Source organism: Prosopis cineraria, unplaced genomic scaffold, assembly GCF_029017545.1.
Source record: "Prosopis cineraria cultivar Desert tree isolate PC_DT_omini unplaced genomic scaffold, ASM2901754v1 PC2, whole genome shotgun sequence".
Classification (NCBI taxonomy): domain Eukaryota; kingdom Viridiplantae; phylum Streptophyta; class Magnoliopsida; order Fabales; family Fabaceae; genus Prosopis; species Prosopis cineraria.
Genome location: NW_026555333.1, coordinates 1 through 20091, shown reverse-complemented (window position 1 = coordinate 20091; position 20091 = coordinate 1). Strand labels below are relative to the sequence as shown.

Below are 20091 nucleotides of genomic sequence, written 5' to 3'. Positions count from 1 at the left end.
TTTACTCCCCACAAACTCAAAAAACATATTGGGTTCAATTATAACCCAAGGGAGGACGAAATCAATACCCGATTATACCCAACAACTCATAAAAATCACATAGAGAGGAAGGAGATGGAAAGGAAGCTTACCTAAGGGAGTTGCTAGCTTAGAATGTCTTGTAAGTGTTTAAAATATGAAACCCTAGCAAAGAAAATCTCCCTCTTTGTTGCCCTTCACATGCTCCTCTTTCTCTCCCTCTATTTCAACCAATTCTAACTATTTGATTCTATCAGATTTTCGCACATTAGCCTCGACAAATGGCACAGTGAGGCTTGAACCAGTTTTTGGGCCTCACTTGAGCCCAAACTCCATCCTAAACCACTTATAAAGTTGTCTAAAGATTGAATAAACCCATTAGTAGTCTAGAAACACCATAAATCCAATAAATTCTCAAAATTTACCATTTTACCCTTATTAGAAACTTTAAATTCAAATTTTAAAATTTGAGGATATTGTAGTTTAGAGATTACATGTGAGCCAGGTTGATACTAGCCTTCTAGAAAAGCCATACCCAAAAATTCAATTCAGATAGCTCCAATTTGACCTTTTAGCTGAAAGCATAATACATTTTTTTAGAGAATTTTCCAAAATTGGGCCAAAGCATCTTGTATTCTTGCTTATCCTCAGAGAATAATAAGATCTCATCAATGTATAGGGCATTATGTAAAATAGGCTCAAATATTTTTGTCATGAACCTTTGAAAAAGTGATAGGACAACTTTGAGCCCAAAGGGCATAATAGTCCATTGATATTGAGTATTGGGGATATAGAATGTCGTCTTGTGACAATCTACAGGATGAATACCCAGCTACCAAAACTCTACTTTATGATCAACTTTAAAAATATTTTGACTTACTTCAAATGAGGTGCCTAGGTTCCAATCTTTGAAAAACGGAACTTATCATTAGAGAAAAACATTTAGGGGCTTGTAGTCAATAACAAGCCCCTTCTTCCCTCTCTTGACTTCAAATCATTTTTTCACATAAAAAGCTTAGCAAGCTCAATCATATTTTGTGGTGTCAATAAGAATTTATTTGAGAAGAGCAGCACCAGCACAAATATGAATTATATGGTCTATAAACTTGTTGGGAAAATGATGTAAGCAGATATGTGTGTTTAAGTGTATTCTAACTGTGCAGAAGTTACATAATTGGTCATCAGAGCTAATAATTAAAGCCATCACTTTCAAGACATCATTGATTAAGCTAAATCGTTATTCAAAAATTGGAATGTAAAGAATAATCTCATATATAGAAAGGCTAACTTTTCTGCTCATTACTCAGCTAAGCTTATGATTTTTTGACCACTTTGATCATCCACCATCTTGTATTAAAAGGGTAGTGGATGATAAAATGAATTCTTCCATGTAACTACTGATGCAATTTTTGTTGATTAATGAAACGTTTAATTATTTAAAAACCATTTTTTGCCCGATCCTTGTGACCAAGGGCGAATTCACATTGTCTAAACTCTAGACAGATTCGATCGCCTGGTAAATGGTAATTCCTCTTAAAAATTAGTCCTTTTTTTTTTTTTGCCAGAAACAACTATTCAGTTATTGTTCATACATAAACAAAACAATAACCACTATTACATTTCTTTTTAAGTATGGATATAACCTTCGAAAAATTTGAAGTTGCCAACATGCCTCAGGTAAAAAAATCTCTCGATTAAGAGAAGATTAGAGGAAGGAAAAGGATTCAGGCCGAAATAAATATAGAAGATGGCTAAAATAAAACGTAAACACAAATTAAACTATACATAAAATTGAGTATCTATCATTTGGTTAGGCTATACGATCAGCAACCTCAGCAACTTTTTCTTTCTTTCGTTCTTCCTTTTCTGGAGCCGGAAATCAGATCAACTATACAATAATGAAATGTAAGCTCCCCTTGGACTAGTAATTTCAACTGTAACATATAAATCATATGGAAAAATAAAGCACTAGGTATTTTCCCCCCTGGTCAGCTGCTGAGAGGCAGGCGCCACTTGATAATCATTTCCTCCCTTCGGTTGCCATCAAATCTTGTGTAATTTCATCCTGAATGCTAGTGACTCTCATGATTGCCAGTGCCAGCGTCAATTTCCCCTCCCCGACATAAATTATCATAGTCAAGTGTTACACGGTCTAAACTGCTGAGTTTTTATTTAAAAAATATGGTAAATCCAACAACGCATAAATATTTAGGCCTATATGGTCCTGAAACTCTGGCATAAAAGGAAAACAAGCAGCATTCAAGACACTGTCCACAGACCAGCTTAAGTTCCCCGATCCTTGCGGATCATCCAAGCATAGCACACGACAGCTTCAGATATGAACGGACTCTCAACACCATCTCCTCCTTCCCTTGAAAAGCAGATAGCCATGTGGGAAAGAACCATGGGGGAAAGAAAGTATCAACGTGGGACCTTTCCCTACTTTATGCCTTACTTTCATCCTCTTCATCTTAATTTACCAATAGCATTAGATGGTGCCATAATCCAAATTTTCCCATTTGAAGGGAGCAACTGAACCTATTTCAGGGGCTCCACGGAAGAATAGACAAACACAAACGCAGACGGCAGCAATGGCAAGAACTGAATGAATGTAGGGACGGTGAAGCAGTCCCTGGAAGTGTGAACCCAGAACTCTCCCGTTGTAGTGCATTGCTGCAACCTCACACTTAGCACAAGATCTCTGACCTTGTCCCACTTCGTTGCTGGGGCTTGTTTTATGCTGAACACTGAACAATGGTTGCTCTATCTCGGTTTCAATTGTTACTGAAACTTGGCATTTTGCCCTATCAGCAACTTTACGAGCAATCAGCTCGTTATAAGAGTGATTATTTCTCATCATGGCGTAGGCAAAAGGAGTCTGCCCATTTGCATCCGCAAGGGACTCCCAGCACTTCAATCCAATCTGCAAAAAACAAGAGCATAAGCTCCCAGGTGAAGCATAGAGGCAATTGTAACAGATCCAACATACCGCTAAAATCAATAATAACGTTCTTGGTTGTAATTTAATTCCAGTGAACAAGGGTAGAATAATATAATTCACAATGTGCAGACCAATATTCCAGGACCGTATGGTAAGGTCAAAGGTAGCAATCTACTAAGTCTCTATGCAAGTATCTCACTAAAAGAAAAATAGTAGCCAAGTCAAGGAGAATCTCCAAGAACTGAAATAATAATTTGATTAATTCTGAACTGCCTTCTACAAATGAGCAAGCCATATAAATAGACTGAAAAATAATTGAAGACTCTGAAAAACTACCCACTTCGCTGAATTTCAGACTTAGCGGGCAAAACTGACTCAAACAGACTCATGACTGACTTGTTAACACAAGGACATGTTCAACAGGTTCCTAAACTTGGGAATAAACAACTGAACTAATAAAATAAAATATAACAGAAATATTTGAACCAAGTCAGTCACATTTCCTCTTCTTTCTACTGTACGTGAGTGGTGGTGGCTTATTAAGTCTCTCCCCTTCAAATGTCACCTTGTCCTCATGGTGAAAATCTGGATACTGGGCAGCAAATAAGTCATAATTCTCCCAAGTCGCACCTTCAAGTGGCCGGTTTTTCGAAGCCACCAATAATTCCAGCAATGCTCCAGTATATGTTCAGGTTGCAGCAAGAGTTCCAAATCATATGAAATTGGAGGCGCTGGAGAAGATGGTGGTAAAACACCATGATCAGGAAGTAGCAAAGAAACATGGAAGATGAGATGGATCTTTGCATAAGATGGGAGATCCAGCTCATAAGCTACGGCTCCTATTTTCTGTAGAATTTGTAAGGTCCAAAGAGATTTCTGTCTAAAAGGTTGAATGTGCAGCAGCACGTAATCACCTTCATTAAAAACAAGCTCTCTTTGTTTCTTGTCTTGCTGCTTTGTCATTCGTTCTTGGGCCTCTAAGAGGTTATGATAGATGCTCAAATCGATAGAGGAAAATAAGAGAAATAAATCTATTGAGATAATAAAATAAGAATCTCACTTTATATTTTTTTCAATAACCACGCTTAGGAAAATCTTCAAAGGATTTAATGATTTTATTAATGATATGCTAGCTTTTAAGTTGCAAGTCATATTTATAAAGGCAAATACAAACAAAATCTAGATAACTAGATAATAAAAGACTAAATAAAATCTGAAGCTAGATAAGATCTAAATCTAGATAAAAACTAAATATCTAAATGAAATCTCTTAATAAATAAAATCTCCTAAATAATATCCAAACAAAATAAAATCAAATTTAATATATCTCCTATCGTTTTCTTCTCGAATAAGTCTTTAATGGAATCTTATCATTACTCTCCTTTGAAAACTTAACTTGCCCTCAAGTTGAAAAGAGGGAAATTGAGCTTGCAAGAGGTCGTAGTCTTCCTCACTTGATTCTTCCACAATTCAAGCGAGTTATCTTGTGTCCAACGATGTGCTAAGACTTGATTTGGTGCCACATGGAACTCAAAATCAGCAGTGATGGGTAATGAAGCTGGAGAAACAAGTAGATCCATCCCATGAGCAAGGTCTAAAAGAGATGCATGGAAAACGGGATGAATTCGAGCATCGGAAGGAAGTTCCAATTCATAAGCTACCTTGCCAATTCACCTAAGAATCTTATAGGGGCCAAAGAAATGAGGGGGCAATTTCTCAAATTTCCTCTTGGTGAGGGATTGTTGGTGAAAGGGCTAGACTCGTAACTAACCAACATCACCTACGGCATACTCTACTTCCCTCTTGTGCTTGTTCGCATAAGCCTTCATCTTGTCTTGGGCTTTACGCATATCATCCTTTAGGAGTTTGAGCATTGCATCCCTAGTTTCCAATTGATCTTCTAAATCAGCTATCGGAGTTTCACCTTACACATATGAAAGGAGGGGAGGCAGATCTCTATTGTACACCAATTTGAAAGGATTAGATTTAATGGATGCATGATGACCTGTGTTGTATGAGTATTTAGCCCAGCAAAGGAACTTGTGCCATAAACGTGGTTGTTCATGTGCAAAACATCGAAGGTAGGCTTCGAGGCCTCGGGTGACTACCTCTATCTGATTGTCTGTTTAGGGATGATAGATTGTACTCATCTTTAACTTGGTCTGTCTCAGTTGGAATAATTCTTGCCAAAATGAGCTCATGAAAACAGGGTTCTTATCAGAGACAATTGAGCAAGGCACCCTATGTAGATGGATGATTTCTTCACAAAAGACTGCTGGACCTCCTTTGTAGTATAGGGATGTGTAAGGGTAATAAAGTAGGCATACTTGCTCAAACGATCCACTACGATCAATATAACCTCAAAACTGCTCGACTTTGGAAGGCCAATGATGAAATGAAGTAAGATGTCTTCCCAAATTTGGGACGATACCGATAGGGGTTGAAGAAGACCTCCTGATGCCAATGTTTGATACTTATTTTGTTGACAAGTGGTACAATGCCGTACATACGTTCACATTTGTCTTCTTGGAAGGCTAGTAAAAGTGCTCCACGAGCCGCTTAAAGGTTTTAACAAAACCACCGTGCCCACCAATAGCTGAGAGTGAGCTTTCGCTAGTAATGTAGGTCTCAATTGTGATATGTAAGGAATGACTACTTAATTGTCATGGAAGAGCTTTTGGTCAACCAGGTGGAATCTTGGTGGGGAAGATAGGTCCTGCTGCAGATCTAACAGAATCTCATTGGTGAAGGGATCTAATGCTAGCTCAGAAGATAGATCTTGTAATTCAGATGAGAGTGGGACTGCCATGTGGAAAAAGTCTGCATGTTGGGGTCGCCTTGACAAGGCATCCGCTCCTTTATTATCCACGCCTGCCTTACGGATAATAGTGAAATTAAATGGTAAAAGCTTTATGATCAATCATTGCTGAGTATTAATGGTGATGCACTATTGTAGGAGGTATTGAAGGCTAGCATGATCCATTTGTACAAAGAAATGTCTCCCAAGAAGGTAATGATACCATTTTTGTACAAGAAGATCTACTGCTAGGAGTTCACGATCATAAGCTGATTTGTAACGATTAGAGATAGAGAAGCCTTTATTGAAGTAAGTAATAGGATGATTGTTTTGCATAAGGATAACTCCAATTCCTTCTATTGATGCGTCACATTTAATTGTAAATTCTTCAAAATTAGGTAACTCTAAGACTGGGGCCATCATCAATGCGAGCTTAAGGCGATTAAAAGCCTTTTGAGCTTGTTCTGACCATAGGAAAGCATCCTTCTTAGTTAATTTAGTAAGTAGGCGAGCAATGATTCCAAAATTCTTACAAAACGTCGAGAATACCCTACAAGGCCAAGGAAGCCACGCAGCTCTTTCACATTTTTAGGAATAGGCCATTCTCGTACTACCTCCACCTTTTTAGCCTCGACCTCCACTCGTTGAGTAGAAATGTTGTGCCCCAAAAAGGGAACTTGTGGCATCCCAATAAAGCATTTTTTAAAAGTTGACACAAAATACATTTTCTTGTAAAGCCTTCAGAACTATACATAAGTGATCTTGGTGCTGTTGAGAAGAGGAACTATACATTAAGATATCATCAAAAAATACCAATACAAATTTCCTCAAATAGGGACAAAACAGGTCATTCATAGTAGCTTGAAAAGTAGCTAGAGCATTAGTTAAGCCAAAAGGGATAACTATGAATTCATAATGCTTTGACTGAGTGCAAAATGTAGTTTTATGGATATTCTTAGGTAACATTCGAATTTGGTGGTAGCTTGAACAAAGATCAAGTTTTGAAAAATAGACGGCCCCATGTAGTTCACCTAATAACTCATCAATGTTAGGAATCGTATACTCATTGAGGATTGTAATGCTATTCAGTTTACTGCAGTCCACACAAAAATGCCATGAACCATCTTTCTTTGTGACTAATAGGACTAAGCTGGCAAATGGGTTGAGATTGGCTTAGATAAACCCCTTTTTCAGCAATTCTTCTACTTGTTCTTTCAATTTCTATTTTTTGATAGTGTGGGTACCTATATGATCGTGGATTAGGAGGTTTAGCTGCTACTAACAAAGGAATGGTATGTGTGTGGTTATTGAATGGAGGCAAACTGGTAGGCTCTTCAAAAACAGAGGTGTATTCATCAAATAATGGCTCTGGTTTGAAATCTTGAAAAGGGACAGAGTCAACGAAAGCAGCTCTTTATTGCATTGAATTAAATTGAGCACCTCTAGTGTCATTAGGTACCCCTTGAAGCTTATATCTCTTGCCATTCAACTAAAAAATCATAGAGTTGATTCCAGTTAGTTACATCGCATTGAGGGATGCGAGCCACTTAATTCTAAGAACCAAATCAGCCCCTCCTGAAGTGAAAGGGTAAAAGTCTTCCTTGATAGTTATAATCTCATCAATCCAACTTCTATATTTTTTGCAAATTCGGTTGTAGTGCACAATACTACTGTCACTGATCTGAACTCCAAAGGTGGACAGGATCTGGGTGGGGAGATGAAGTTGCTGCACTAATGCATTAGACATAAAATTATGTGTGAACCCACTATCCATTAATAAAAATCAAGGTTATTAAAACTGGACCAGACCGGCCGGTTTGACCAGGAACCGGCCTAGTATCTGGTCCGTAGATGATGCAGAACCGGACAAGAACCGCCTGAACCGGCTTCGAACCGGACTGAACCGGGAGAACCGGCGGTTCAGGCAGACAAGTATTATTTTTTTTTCTCCTTCCCAGTTTCACAAAACGGCGCCATTTTGTCCTCACTCCTCAGAACACTAGAAGCCCAGAACCTAATTGTAGACTAAAATGATTTTAGTCTACTACTATTACTGTTGACCATTTTTGCGTTTCAGTCCAGCATTCCTCTACTCATCTTCCTCACTCATACCCAAGCCTTCATCGTCTTCATCATTCCTCCACAATCCTCTACCGTCACCTTCCATTTCTGGTATGGCGTCGTCATCTTCCTCACCTAAACCTGAGCTTCCATCATCTTCTAGCCTTTCTCACTTCCTCTAATTTCTCGCTCACTCCACCCCAGCCTCCATTCATCTTCGTGAGCCCAATCTTGTCGTTCATTGCCATCGAGAAATTTCCACTAGCGCCACTCACCGTCGCCCATTTCTTCTGCATTTCTTCATCCATTTTTGTTCTCGCCGTAGACCACCACAACTCACGCCATTTCTAAGCTTCCTCATTATCGATTCATCTCTATTCTTCCCCTGTTCTTCATCACCTCACCTCCGTCCAGTTCATCGCCATCATCATAATCCCACACTTCATCGCTAACCCCCCCTCTTCATCATTGAAGACCGAGTGTCCGATATCTCTCACCATTGTCTTCATCTCTATCCATTGCCGTGCATCTCAATCCTTAATATGGTTGGGACCTATACACATTAGTAGATGTGTTCAAGCGAAGAAGACATCGCTAACCACACTTCATCACAATCCTTTGTTAGTGCTTGGCTTCCAGGGGGTATAGTCTAGCTGAATTTGAACTCACTAGTTTGAGCGAAGAAGACAAACCCAAAGACGCTTGGGACCTATACGCATTAGTAGATGTGTTCGAGTATTCAATTTGTTGCCTCTGGTTCTGGTCATGTGCGAAAGAGGATAGGGTACTAGTAAATCGAGTCGGGCCTTGACTTGTGAGCACTCATCTTCCCTTCAAATTCTAGGGCTAGACTCATTGCACGATATACGCTCCCTAGTTTATGTATGCAAACATTAGATCTCAACTCAGCCTTCAAGCCGCTTAGGAAAACAGTGAGGAGATAGTGCCCTAGCCAATTTTCTACTTTGGCTGAACGTTTAGTGAACTCTTGCCAGTATTCTTGCACGGAGCTAACCTGTCGGATGCAATAGAGATGTTCATCGAGATCTTGGGATTCAAGCGGACCATAGTTTTCTTGTAGCACAGTCACCAATTCTTCCGAATATAACAAGGTACGTTCAAAGTTTATCCATGAAAATAGATCTAATGCATCTCCTTCCAAAGACAATAAGGCTATGTCAACTTTGGATTCCTCTAACGTATGGTAATACCAAAAGTACTTCTCAGCCTTAGGAATCCAACCTTGAGGGTCTCCTCCATTGAATTTGGGAAATTCAATTTTTGGTTGAGGTAGATGAGGGCCCCTTTTATAGTAAAAATCTGATTCTTCTTTGCTATCTTCTTCCTAGTGTCTTTGCCGGTCATCTTGAGCCCTTTGGTTTCTACGTATGGCCAAGGCTTTTGGTGCCTCTACTTTTTTGTGAAGCAAGTCGAGCTTCTCAAGTTGTAAAGCAATAGTAGCCAAATGGTTTGGGGTAGTCGAGTTTGGAATTTCTGGATTTTCGGTGTTTGAAGGTGTGTTGTTGGATGAGTTGGCAAGGGATCTGATAGATTCATTCCCTGTACGTGTAGTAACCACGGTTAATTTGGCTCTAATGCTAAATTGATAGATGCTCAAACTGATAAAGGAAAATAAGAGAAATAAATCTATCGAGATGATATAAAACAAGAATTTCACTTTATAGTTTTCTCAATAATCATACTTAAGAGAATCTCCAAATGGTTTAATGAATTGTTTTATTAATGATATGCTAGCTTTTAAATTGCTAGTCATATTTATAAAGGCAAATACAAATGAAATCTAAATAACTAGATAATAAAAGATTAAATAAAATCTAAATCTAAATAAGATCTAGATCTAGATAAAAACTAAACATCTAAATGAATCTCTTAATAAATAAAATCCCCTAAAAAATATCCAAACAAAATAAAATCATATTTAATTTATCTTCTATCGCTTTCTTCTTGAAAAAGTCTTTAATAGAATCTTATCAGGTTAGCTCTTAATAGCTCCAGCATCAAATCTCTAGCTGACAGTTGTTCTCCTAACTCAACATTAGCTATTTCACCCCTCACAAATGGATGCAAAGTAAGAGGATCCCTACCATATACCATCACCTTGAAGGGTGTAGTATTGGAGGACACATGGAATCCAATGTTGCATGAGTATTCTAACTAACACAAATAAGCACTCCACTTCCTTGGCCATTCACGAGCAAAACAGTAAAGGTAAGCTTCCAAGCACCTATTAACCACCTTTGTTTGGCCATCCATCTCTGGGTGGTAAGATGTGCTCCTCGTCAACTTGGTTTAGCTAAGAGAAAACAATTCTTGATAAAAAGAGCGAAGGAAGTTGGAATCCCTATCTGAGACGATCGAGCGGGGCATGACTTGAAGAGGAACAATCTCTCTGCAAAAAATTCCCGCCTTAACTTTTTATGAATAAGCGTGAGTATAGGGGTCTTGTAACATTGCTTCCTACAACTCGAAAAAATCCAGGGGAACAGTTATGGATAGATTGAACAATTCAACTTGCTATGGTTTCCAAGAAAGGGCATCTACAGCTATTATTTCCTTTCCGACCTTATATAGAATGGTGAAGTCAAAAGGCATTAGCTTCAAGATAAGCCTTTGCTATCAATTAGTTGTAATATGTAACATACCAAAATTTATTTAATGATTAATTTAAACAAATAGGTGGTTTAATTAATTAAATAGGGGTGATTAGAAGTTAATATTTGGTTTTGGATGGCCATTTAGGCCTGTCGGACCCTTTAAAGGATTGAGAATAAGGCTTGAGACACTATTGGGCTGAGTTGGGCCAAAAAAATTGGACTTTAGTGATGCTGGCTATTTTAGTTGTCCATTGCAACGAGAAGTGCAGTTCACTGAGGTGAGCATGACAAAAAATTAAAACCCAAGTGTACATAGTGTTTTTGCGGCAGAAGTGAAGTTTGAGGGTTTAGGCAAGAGGAAGGTGAAGTTCTTTGCTAGGGTTTCCTTCAAGAGGCTCATGAGAGTATATTTGAGCTTTTACGACCTTGGGTAAGCCCCATTACTCCTTTTATCTCTTTAGCTTCGTTTTTCAAGTTTAAATGCCTATGAAGCATCGATACGGGTACGAGTATTGGATACAATACGGCACGATATGCGAACACGGCAATTTTTAAAAATTTTAAAATACGAGTACGGCTATATAAATAATTAAATATTAATATTTAGATACACATATACTTTCAATACAATAAACATAATTAAATATTAAATATTTAGAAACATATTTTCAATACAATAAACAGTTAAGCAAAATATCAAATGACACAAGATAATGATTCTCATGTTCTTCATTAATACTAAAGTTAAAAGAAATAAACCATCCAAGTGAAAAGAAATTATTTCTGTGGTGGGGTTAACTTGTGTAATTATGAATATAAAAAGCCAAATTGCAATATTTTCTTGTCTGTGTATTTCAAAAGAAATTTTCCCAACTCCCACTTTCCTTTATTAATATAAAAAAAAAACTTTAAAGCACAGACCATGCTTGAAGACAACAATAGAACGTAAGATGTGAACAGAGGTGGGCAATTTCAGAACAGAAGAACTGACTAGAGAAGAAGCACCAGAGAAGAATTTACACCGGAGGTTGGAGAAGATAGCACTGGAGAAGAACTGAACGAAAGAGCGACATTATCGATTTTTGATATAAGGAGGCCGGAAAGACAAAGTTGGAGAAGAAGCAATAAAATACAAAGGTGAGGTCAGCGAAGACGTCGAAACTGTGACTGAGGAGGCGTCAGACTAATAATGTGACAATGACCGTGGATTGGAAAGACAGAGCAATGCCCACACGCAACAGATTTTGTAGAATGAAAAGGGAAAGGATGGACTGGACAAAACATATAAGGCATCTGATTTAGGGAAAAATAAAAAAAAGGCCAAAATATAGAATTTCATGTCTGACCCATGTCCACTTGAACCTGCCTGTGTCCACTCGTGACAACTTGTGTTCGACGAAAGATGAAAAAGTGGACACACCGCATCCACGTCCTAAATGTGTATCCGTGTCGGATGCGTATCTGACATGGATACGGCAGCAGTTTAGGCGTGTCCGTGCTTTAGAGTTAAATGCTAAAGGAATTGGTTGTCTGAATTGATGGTTGAGCTACAGCCATCATAGTGACTTAATTGGGTTGTTTAAGAGTTATTTATCTATACTAAGGTTTTAATGGTTGGCAACATTAAACACCATTATTGAGGGGTTTAGAGTAAATATTAATCTTAAATAATTACGTTTAAGCTAATAAGAGTTCATGGTAGTGATTATTAAGCCTAAAAAGAGTTAAATAAACTAATAAAAATTAGTTTTGGGTCTCGATATGCTTAATCACACTTGGTGAGGGATTAGAACTTAATGAAGATTAAGCATTAATTAATGATGATTAGTTATTAATATTGTTTTGTGAATTTGGTTGTAGCCTAATTGCACTTGAAGCTTATGTTCGGAGCAGCTTCCTCAAGAAATTCAAATTTGACTCTTGAGGTGATAACCCAAAATTGGAGGAAACCGGGAATTTTATTATTGATATAATTGTATTTACAACTGTGATTAAATTGCAATGTGATTAGTGACATAAAATAAGTAGCAAGGAATTGCTATGAGACTATGATTGAGGTTAAATGTAAAGTATGTCTAATAGTGATATTTGTTTGATAATTATGTTGGTAAAGATATTATGTGATTAAGAAAATGAGTTGCTGGCCTAAACTAGCTATGAGTGATTGATGATGTTATGTGATAGAAAGCATGCTTGAATTGGCTATGATTTATTGATGATGTTATATGATGGAATGCATACTTGGATTGGCTATGAATCATTCATGATGTTATATGAGGGATTGTATGATAGGACTAGATATATTGTTAATGTGATCATAATGTGTAATAGTGATTAAGCAGTTGCATGAATGATAATAGTTTGCAAGTTTTGTTGTTTAAGTGCATGCTGACTTTCATGATACGCATGAGTAGAATTGCACAAGTTATACTGAGCTGGCATGAGCATAAGGGTCCAGTTTATGGCATGGGTCTATCATCGATCCTAAACGGGACAGTGTGGTTGAGCGCTTATGACGCCTTGAAATTTGAGTAAGAGAAACCCATGGTCCGAGAGTGAGTGTAAAAACCTTTAACCGGATGACCATTTACAATTGGAAAGCGAGACTAATCCAATCACATGAATTAGTTCTATACGAGTTATTAACTCATGGATTCAGTTAGATAATATAAGAAAAGATACAAGGTAGTTGCATAGATCATAAAGAATTGATATATAAATATATGAACATCTAAGATTATATGATGAATTGAGATATATGTTATGGATTGCCTTTATGCTTTTATTAAGTTCTTGGTTATTGAGATCGTTAAATCTCACTCTCGTTACTTAATGTTTTTCCAGGAGATGCTAAGGCAAAGTGTAAAGGGGAAGCCTTTGATGCCAAGCGCTAGAGCATAGTACTGTAATCTCTACTCGCATATATTATGTAATGAAAGATATTTTTGCCAAAATTAGAAGTTAATCATACATATTTGTATATGGTGAATTATAGATTATTTGCATGTATGCCCTATCTGTTAACTTGGGTGTTTTGGGTGGGTTGCCTATTGTAAGAAAAAGGTCCAACATGCAAAAGTGTTGATATTTATGATTGATGTTTGAATATGCTTTGATATGTTTAAAAATATGTTTATCACACATGATAGTTATTGCATTTGAATCTAAATTTTGGGCTATTGTTAGAGGGGAGACACTAGTGAATGTGCAAGGAGTTTAAAGGCTCATATTAACACTTAGTGTTCTAGGATCCTCATTCGGTACCAGATTGAGTTGTAACTAGTGCCTATAGTTAGATTAATTTATTATCTGCATATGGACACTTGGATCACCCTGATTGGAGGTCCAAGTGATTATTTCTGTGTGTTTGAACTTTAGGCTTGCATGCTATAGTTTTTGTGCTAATAATACAGGGTTCATAGAGGCGGAAAATGGGTATGGCCATGGTGAGTGCACGTGTGTGTTGGCCGCGGCAAGTGAGATAAAAGCTGTGACATGTATGTCAACCAGTAGTTGGCCACGATAAACTAGGGCAATTTTCCTAAATGACGATTTTGCCCTTTTATCATTCCTTTTTCAATGCTAAATCTTGTATACCATGTTTTTGCATATTTTCAACTACTTTGAGTCTTAAATGATTAAATCATACTATTTGTTTCTTAATGACTTTGGAATCCCAATGTTTCAATCTTCTTTAAGGATAAATATTCTAGTTCAGCCATGGTTGATCCTTTTGATTAAGGGTAGTCGGTTAGTGGAGTTAATTGGGGTTAAAGATGGAGGTCATTACAAGTTGGTATCAAAACCAAGTTTTGATCCTAAGACCTGGGGGTCATTACAAGTTGGTATCAAGTTCTTGAGTTTCGAGAATTGGTGCTTGTGAGTGCATTATTAATAGTCATTTAAGTATTGAGCATGGAGATGTTGGCAAAAATATATTCATTACACATTTCACCTCTATTTGTTTATAACTAATTTAACTATGTGCTAACTTTCTCGTGATATCTTTTACATAGTTAAAAGATTATTATTCATACTTGCCTCTCTAAGGTGGGCTGCATCCTTAAGAGGGCAGAATGGATAAAGTTAGCATGTTGCTAGCATGTTTGTCCTTGTGGCAAAAAAAAAATTAAAAAATAAAATTGACCTAAATAAGAATGAATTTAGGTCAGGTTAAAGGGCCCACCCATTTTTGGCCTACAACCCATTGGGTTTTTTGCTTTATAGTTCAATCGCAAGGCTCATCACCTTGGATATGGAGTGTGGCTTCTGAATTTGGACATCTGCTTTCTCTTCTGAATTTGAACACACCTAAGAGGCGTTGCTTAGGCCAGTTCTTTACTCAAGTAGACCTCTTAGCAAACTCTTGCATGTATTCTTACACAATTCCCGTTTGCCTAATGCCACAAAGATGCTCATCTAGGTTCTGAAATTTAGAAGGGCCATAGTGCTATTGAAGCACCTTCGTGAGTTCTTCCCAGTGGAGCAAGGTTCATTTTGTGTTGATCCAAGCTAAGAGATCAAGGGCATCACCTTCAAGATATATAGCTGCTATATCTACTTTCAATTCCTCTAGTGTTTGATAATACCGAAAATTTTTTTTGGCCTCCAAAATCCATCCTCTCGGGTCACCACCTTCGAATTTGATAAATTCAATTGTTAGCCATCTTAAAAAGTTGTTGGACAAGGGCATCTAGAAGGCTAGTTTGTTATTGTTCAAAGGAGCATGTGGAAACCATCTCATAACCAAGTCAAGGTAGGGTTAAGAGTAAAAATCTACTAACTCTCTCTAAGCATCTCACTTGAAAATAGTAGCCAAGTCAAGGAGAATCTCCAAGAACTGAAATAATACTTTGATTAATTCTAAACTGCCTTCTACAAACAAGAAAGCCATATAAACTGAAAAACAACTGAAAGACTCTGAAAAACTACCCACTTCCCTGAATTTCAGACTTATTGGGCAAAACTGACTCAGACTCATAACTGACTTGTTAAAAGTAGGACACGCTCAACAGGTTCCTAAACTTGGGAATAGACAATTGAAATAATAAAATAAAATATAACAGAAATATTTAAACAAAGTCAGTCACATTTCCTCTTCTTTCTATTATATGTGAGTAGTGGTGGCTTATCATTGTGCAATCTTTAAATGATATGTGCCAAAACCAAACAAGCTACTCTCAAAGAAACATAAAATTGAATTTTGGGAAAATTCAAACAACATTCAAAATAAAAGTGTATCAAACACTAGATAGTTATCATATGGATCTCATCCTTAATAGGTTTTTGACCATTCACAAATAAGGTGATGTTGGAATTGAATCCAATCCAAATGATGTCCTAAAACAAAAGCCATGATAGTTCAACTATTCTATATCTTGTTCACTTCTATTTCGATAAGAATGGGAGAAGCTATCAATCATTCCATTCTCCTCCCTTTTCTTCTCTTACACTACATAGATAAAGCACAAAGTACAGCCTCAGTGGATTCAACCTGTCATCATTAAATCCGCATAGCCATCCACTTTCCCCCACCCTTGCCAAGAGAAAGGAGGCCAGGAAACTGAGAGAAAAGCAACAGAAGATGCTTTATACTTTAAATTGATTAATGTCTACAGTAGAAAAACTCATTTCCAATGCAATCTATGAGTAATTTTACAAGCTCAGTCTGCCTGATCCCACAAAACAATTTTCCTCCTTTAGGAGAAGATAAACTCAAATTGATAAGACAGTCCTATATAAACCTCAAACTGGAATAGGGACAAGTTACCTCTTGAGGATCATTCGTCAAAGAGTCAACTATACCCTCAGAACCTGATGTGCAAGCAGCCAAATGTAAAGGTGTAATGCCAGCAGGTCCCCCAAGATTCGGCAGAAATATATATTTCCTGGATGTGTCATTTTTGCTAGGTATGAAATAGCAAAGAAGCAAGTCAACCATTTTTATATGCCTTCTTTTCACAGCCCGGTTCAAGAGCTGAATTGCATTCAGCATCTCCACTGATCCCTTGGACAGCCATTCCCCTTCCAAGTGTTCCCCAACCAGCATATCCATAAGGGTTTTAACTAATATTAAACAGTTTCTTTCCACAGAAAATGTGAGTAAAAATTTGAACCTGTCAAGTGAAAAAACTGGAACCTCGTGTGCATATGAGAATCTTTTCCTTTGGAATAGCCAGCCAAGCTCATTCAAAAAGTGCACAACCTCCTCCCTTGACTCAGTCCTTGCAAATTCACAAGTGTGCCTTTCAGCAATGGCATCACTTAATTTCACTTCCTTAACAAATTCAGACTCAAGTAACCACAATTCCTTACAAATAGTTGCATCAGCTATTATCACTGGAAACCTGTCACCCTTGAAACCATTCTCAACCTGTTTATAATTATCAGCCACATTTATTAAAGATATACCTCCTATCTTCACTAAAAAAAATTGAGACTAGAATATCTGAATATGTATGCTCACCCAAAGAATTTCTGTATGAGACCTACCTCAATGAAACAGCGACCAAGAACACCAGGACATGCATTGTGTACTTTAAATCCACCCAATTTTATCTCATCATATGTCATACCAGAAAAAACAGACCCTACAACTTCCTCTGATGTGTGATAACTGGTACTTGTGCAATGAATCCTACACAATCGAGGAACAAATGTCAAAAAAAAAAAAAAAAACCGAAAAAAGCATTAGAGAACATCTAGAAAAGGAAAAGACAGTACTGACTTGGTTCCAGGAGTCGACAGATTTCTACCCTTTAATGAAATTGATGTTTCTTGGCCCCCAACAATTGCCAAAGGGGAGACAGATATCAACTCTGGAGACCTCCATGTTCTCCATCTTTGGCATAAGCGTATCTTTCCTGGAATGTCAGTTCAAAGAGATTTAATTCCATCCTTGGATAAGGGCAATCCATATAGAAAAGCCCATGTAGTATTTTGAAATTGGCTTAGATATAAACCAAAAATAAAGTATAAATATACGCATTCTGAAACAAAATGAGAGACCACTGTCAATCACAGAACTCACCATCTTTATATAATGCCACCTGACTGCCAGTATGAACTAGAAACCTCCCATTTCTCCAAAATTTAGCATCAGAAGTTTGAATTAAAGAATGAACATATTGAACAAAATTTTCTTCAAGCTGCAAAACACAATATATCACACAAGAGATGAACAAGACATATATGAAAGTTGCAAACATGCGCCACAGAAATTCACTCACATGCTCCCAGGCAGCAGAAGACATGGAAACATAGACTGATAAGATCACACAGCCAGGTCTTATGTAGCTCTCCATCTCTGATGGGCTATGAGAAAGCCAATTGTAAATCTAGAAAGCAAAATTATTAACATAATCAATTTTAAGAATGTATATCAAGTTACAAGTCCAGTAAAAAGAACATAACAAAATTTACAGGACAGTGCCTTGATAGTCTCACCTGAGTTCGTAGTGTTCCTGGGAAATGACTAGGATCCTTATCAAATAGTTTGAACATTATTCGACCAGTACGATCCTGTTGGAATATCAGAGAAATCCATTCCCAAAAGATTAGTTGGCTAAGGCCTAAGCTGTACTGATATAGAAAAAGGACAAAACAAAAAATAAGATGTTTTTTCACTAAAATAAAAGATGTTTTATTCTAACAACCAGGCCTTGTAATTCCAGATTACCAGAGCATCTGAATTCAAACTAGCAGGTGAATGATCAGATCCCGAAGATGTATACCCAGCTTGAACAGGAACACTTTGCGCAGAACTAGGTTGAACTCTGTTATTTGACCCTCTAAAAAGATCAAGAGAAATGTTACACTCAATGCTTAGGCTGGCTTCTTTATGTGCATTGGTCACTCTTCCAATTAAAATTTTGTCTGACTTGATCCCTTCAGTTACACCCTGCAGAGCAAACTGCTTCTGTACCAAAGAGGGAGAAGATGAAGGTGACATCTCCTCAACAGGATTACTACTGTCTGATGAGATATACTTTCGAGAAGAAGGCATCTTTGGTGGGCTTTCATCTTCTGGAGAGGAGCTAAAAAGCTGCAGCGGTAAATTTATTGGAGTCTCTTGAACCTGGCCAATTGAATCCTCAACAGGCGACTGGTAACTGCCACTACTTTTTTCTGCTCCAATTGAAGCAAATTCTAATGGTTGCCTTGTTTGTAGACTATGCTCAGTTGTTTTGTCAGCAACACTTGTCCTAGATTTCTCACTGTCACTACTGGGCCCACATTTTTGAGAGAGTATAGCAATGGCATCAGGAGCAGATGCTGATAGAGTTGCTGAAAGAACAGTAAGCAAGTCCATAGTTGATGGAGAAGATTTGTTCTGGTTCAATTTATCATGGTGATTAGAAGATGTTTGCCCAAGACCGGTCATACATAAATTTCCAGCATTGGCCAAATTTGCAGCAAGGTCAGCTTGCAAAGGTAATGAATTTATCCTATCAAGAATATGAACAAGCCTGTCTTTCTGAGGAAGTTGTGAACAGGTTTTACTTCTTTCCCCAAATTTCCCTAGAGATTATTACTCATAAAATCAGCCCAGTGCAGAGAACAAAAGAAAAGCAATCCGCCAGAAAAGCATATTTTACCTTTCGCACCAGCAATTTTAGTCAACAAGTTGACTATATCCAAATTGCTAGATGTAGCATTATCCTGGTTTCCAGCGAGGAGCTGGGAGGTGACATCTTCTGGTTGAGTTTTTCTTCTTCGACGGTTATGCCCAGCAAGTCTACGCCTACAACTTCTCTTCCCCTCATCGAACTCTGACAGAGGGTGGAATCTAAAGAAGTCGATCAACGATAAAATTTAAGAGCGTCAAAGAAATAGCGATTAAGATCACTGGTAGATTGAAGAGCAAACCACAAAGAAGAACCAAGCACAACACATTGAAATAAAATCAGAGGCGATAAATGTTGCATCCCGTTCATCTAATAAAGCATAACCATAATATTATAGAATGGAAAAGGATCGCCAGTTTTATTTTTATAAAAGGGGCAAAAAATAGGCAGTTGTAAGGAAGGCGACCTGCTACATTGTTGGCAGAAACGTTGTAATTGGTTAGCGACGAGGGCTTTAGAGGCTTTGCTATGAGGCTGACAAACTTTGTGTCGGCGGTGATAGTCTTTGGCATTGGAGAGATCTTCTTTACAGTTATCTACCTGACACACAGGGTAAGAAGGTCCGCCAGGTGAGCGAGAACGTAACCTTTTGCTGGGGCGGGACATGGGCTCCTGCACCATATTGAAGGGCGGGCGACCACCAAGTTTCAACCGAAGGCTTTCTTCATGTTCATCATCGTCGACAGCGGGATGTTTGTGGAAACTGCTAACAGTTGTAAGCTGTTGGTCTTTCATGGAGGTTGCGGGAGCTCCCACACCGAGGCTGTCAGCGTCCAGCGGTTGGGCAACGAATCTGACAGCGTCCCAGTCCCATCCCTTTGGATTCCAGTAATCGTTAGGGTTTTGAAACTGTTGCTGAAGAAAGGTGGAGGAGGCGGCGTATGATAGATCACGCTTCTTTGCCATTGCAGATGACTCACAAAATCAAACAGGCAGAGATTGGTGTATGAAAATGGGAGCCGCCACTTGTGTAGCAATCTTTTCCATTTCTACGACTGCATTTTTTCCCCTCTCTGAACAAAAATATTTATG

General features: G+C 37.9%; 1 protein-coding gene across 1 annotated transcript; it reads right to left on the bottom strand.

Moving 5' to 3' along the window:
* Window positions 1-1753: 1753 nt before the first annotated feature.
* Window positions 1754-20085, bottom strand: LOC129304075 (squamosa promoter-binding-like protein 14). The gene is made up of 10 exons (XM_054943712.1): window positions 19466-20085; window positions 19030-19220; window positions 18111-18952; window positions 17879-18013; window positions 17662-17769; window positions 17463-17580; window positions 17160-17295; window positions 16925-17069; window positions 16203-16805; window positions 1754-2941 (listed from the first exon to the last, which is right to left on the bottom strand). The coding sequence occupies exons 1-10, from the start codon at window positions 19963-19965 to the stop codon at window positions 2507-2509; spliced, it is 3213 nt and encodes a 1070-aa protein (XP_054799687.1). The 5' UTR covers window positions 19966-20085; the 3' UTR covers window positions 1754-2506.
* Between the last annotated feature and the right edge of the window lie 6 nt (window positions 20086-20091).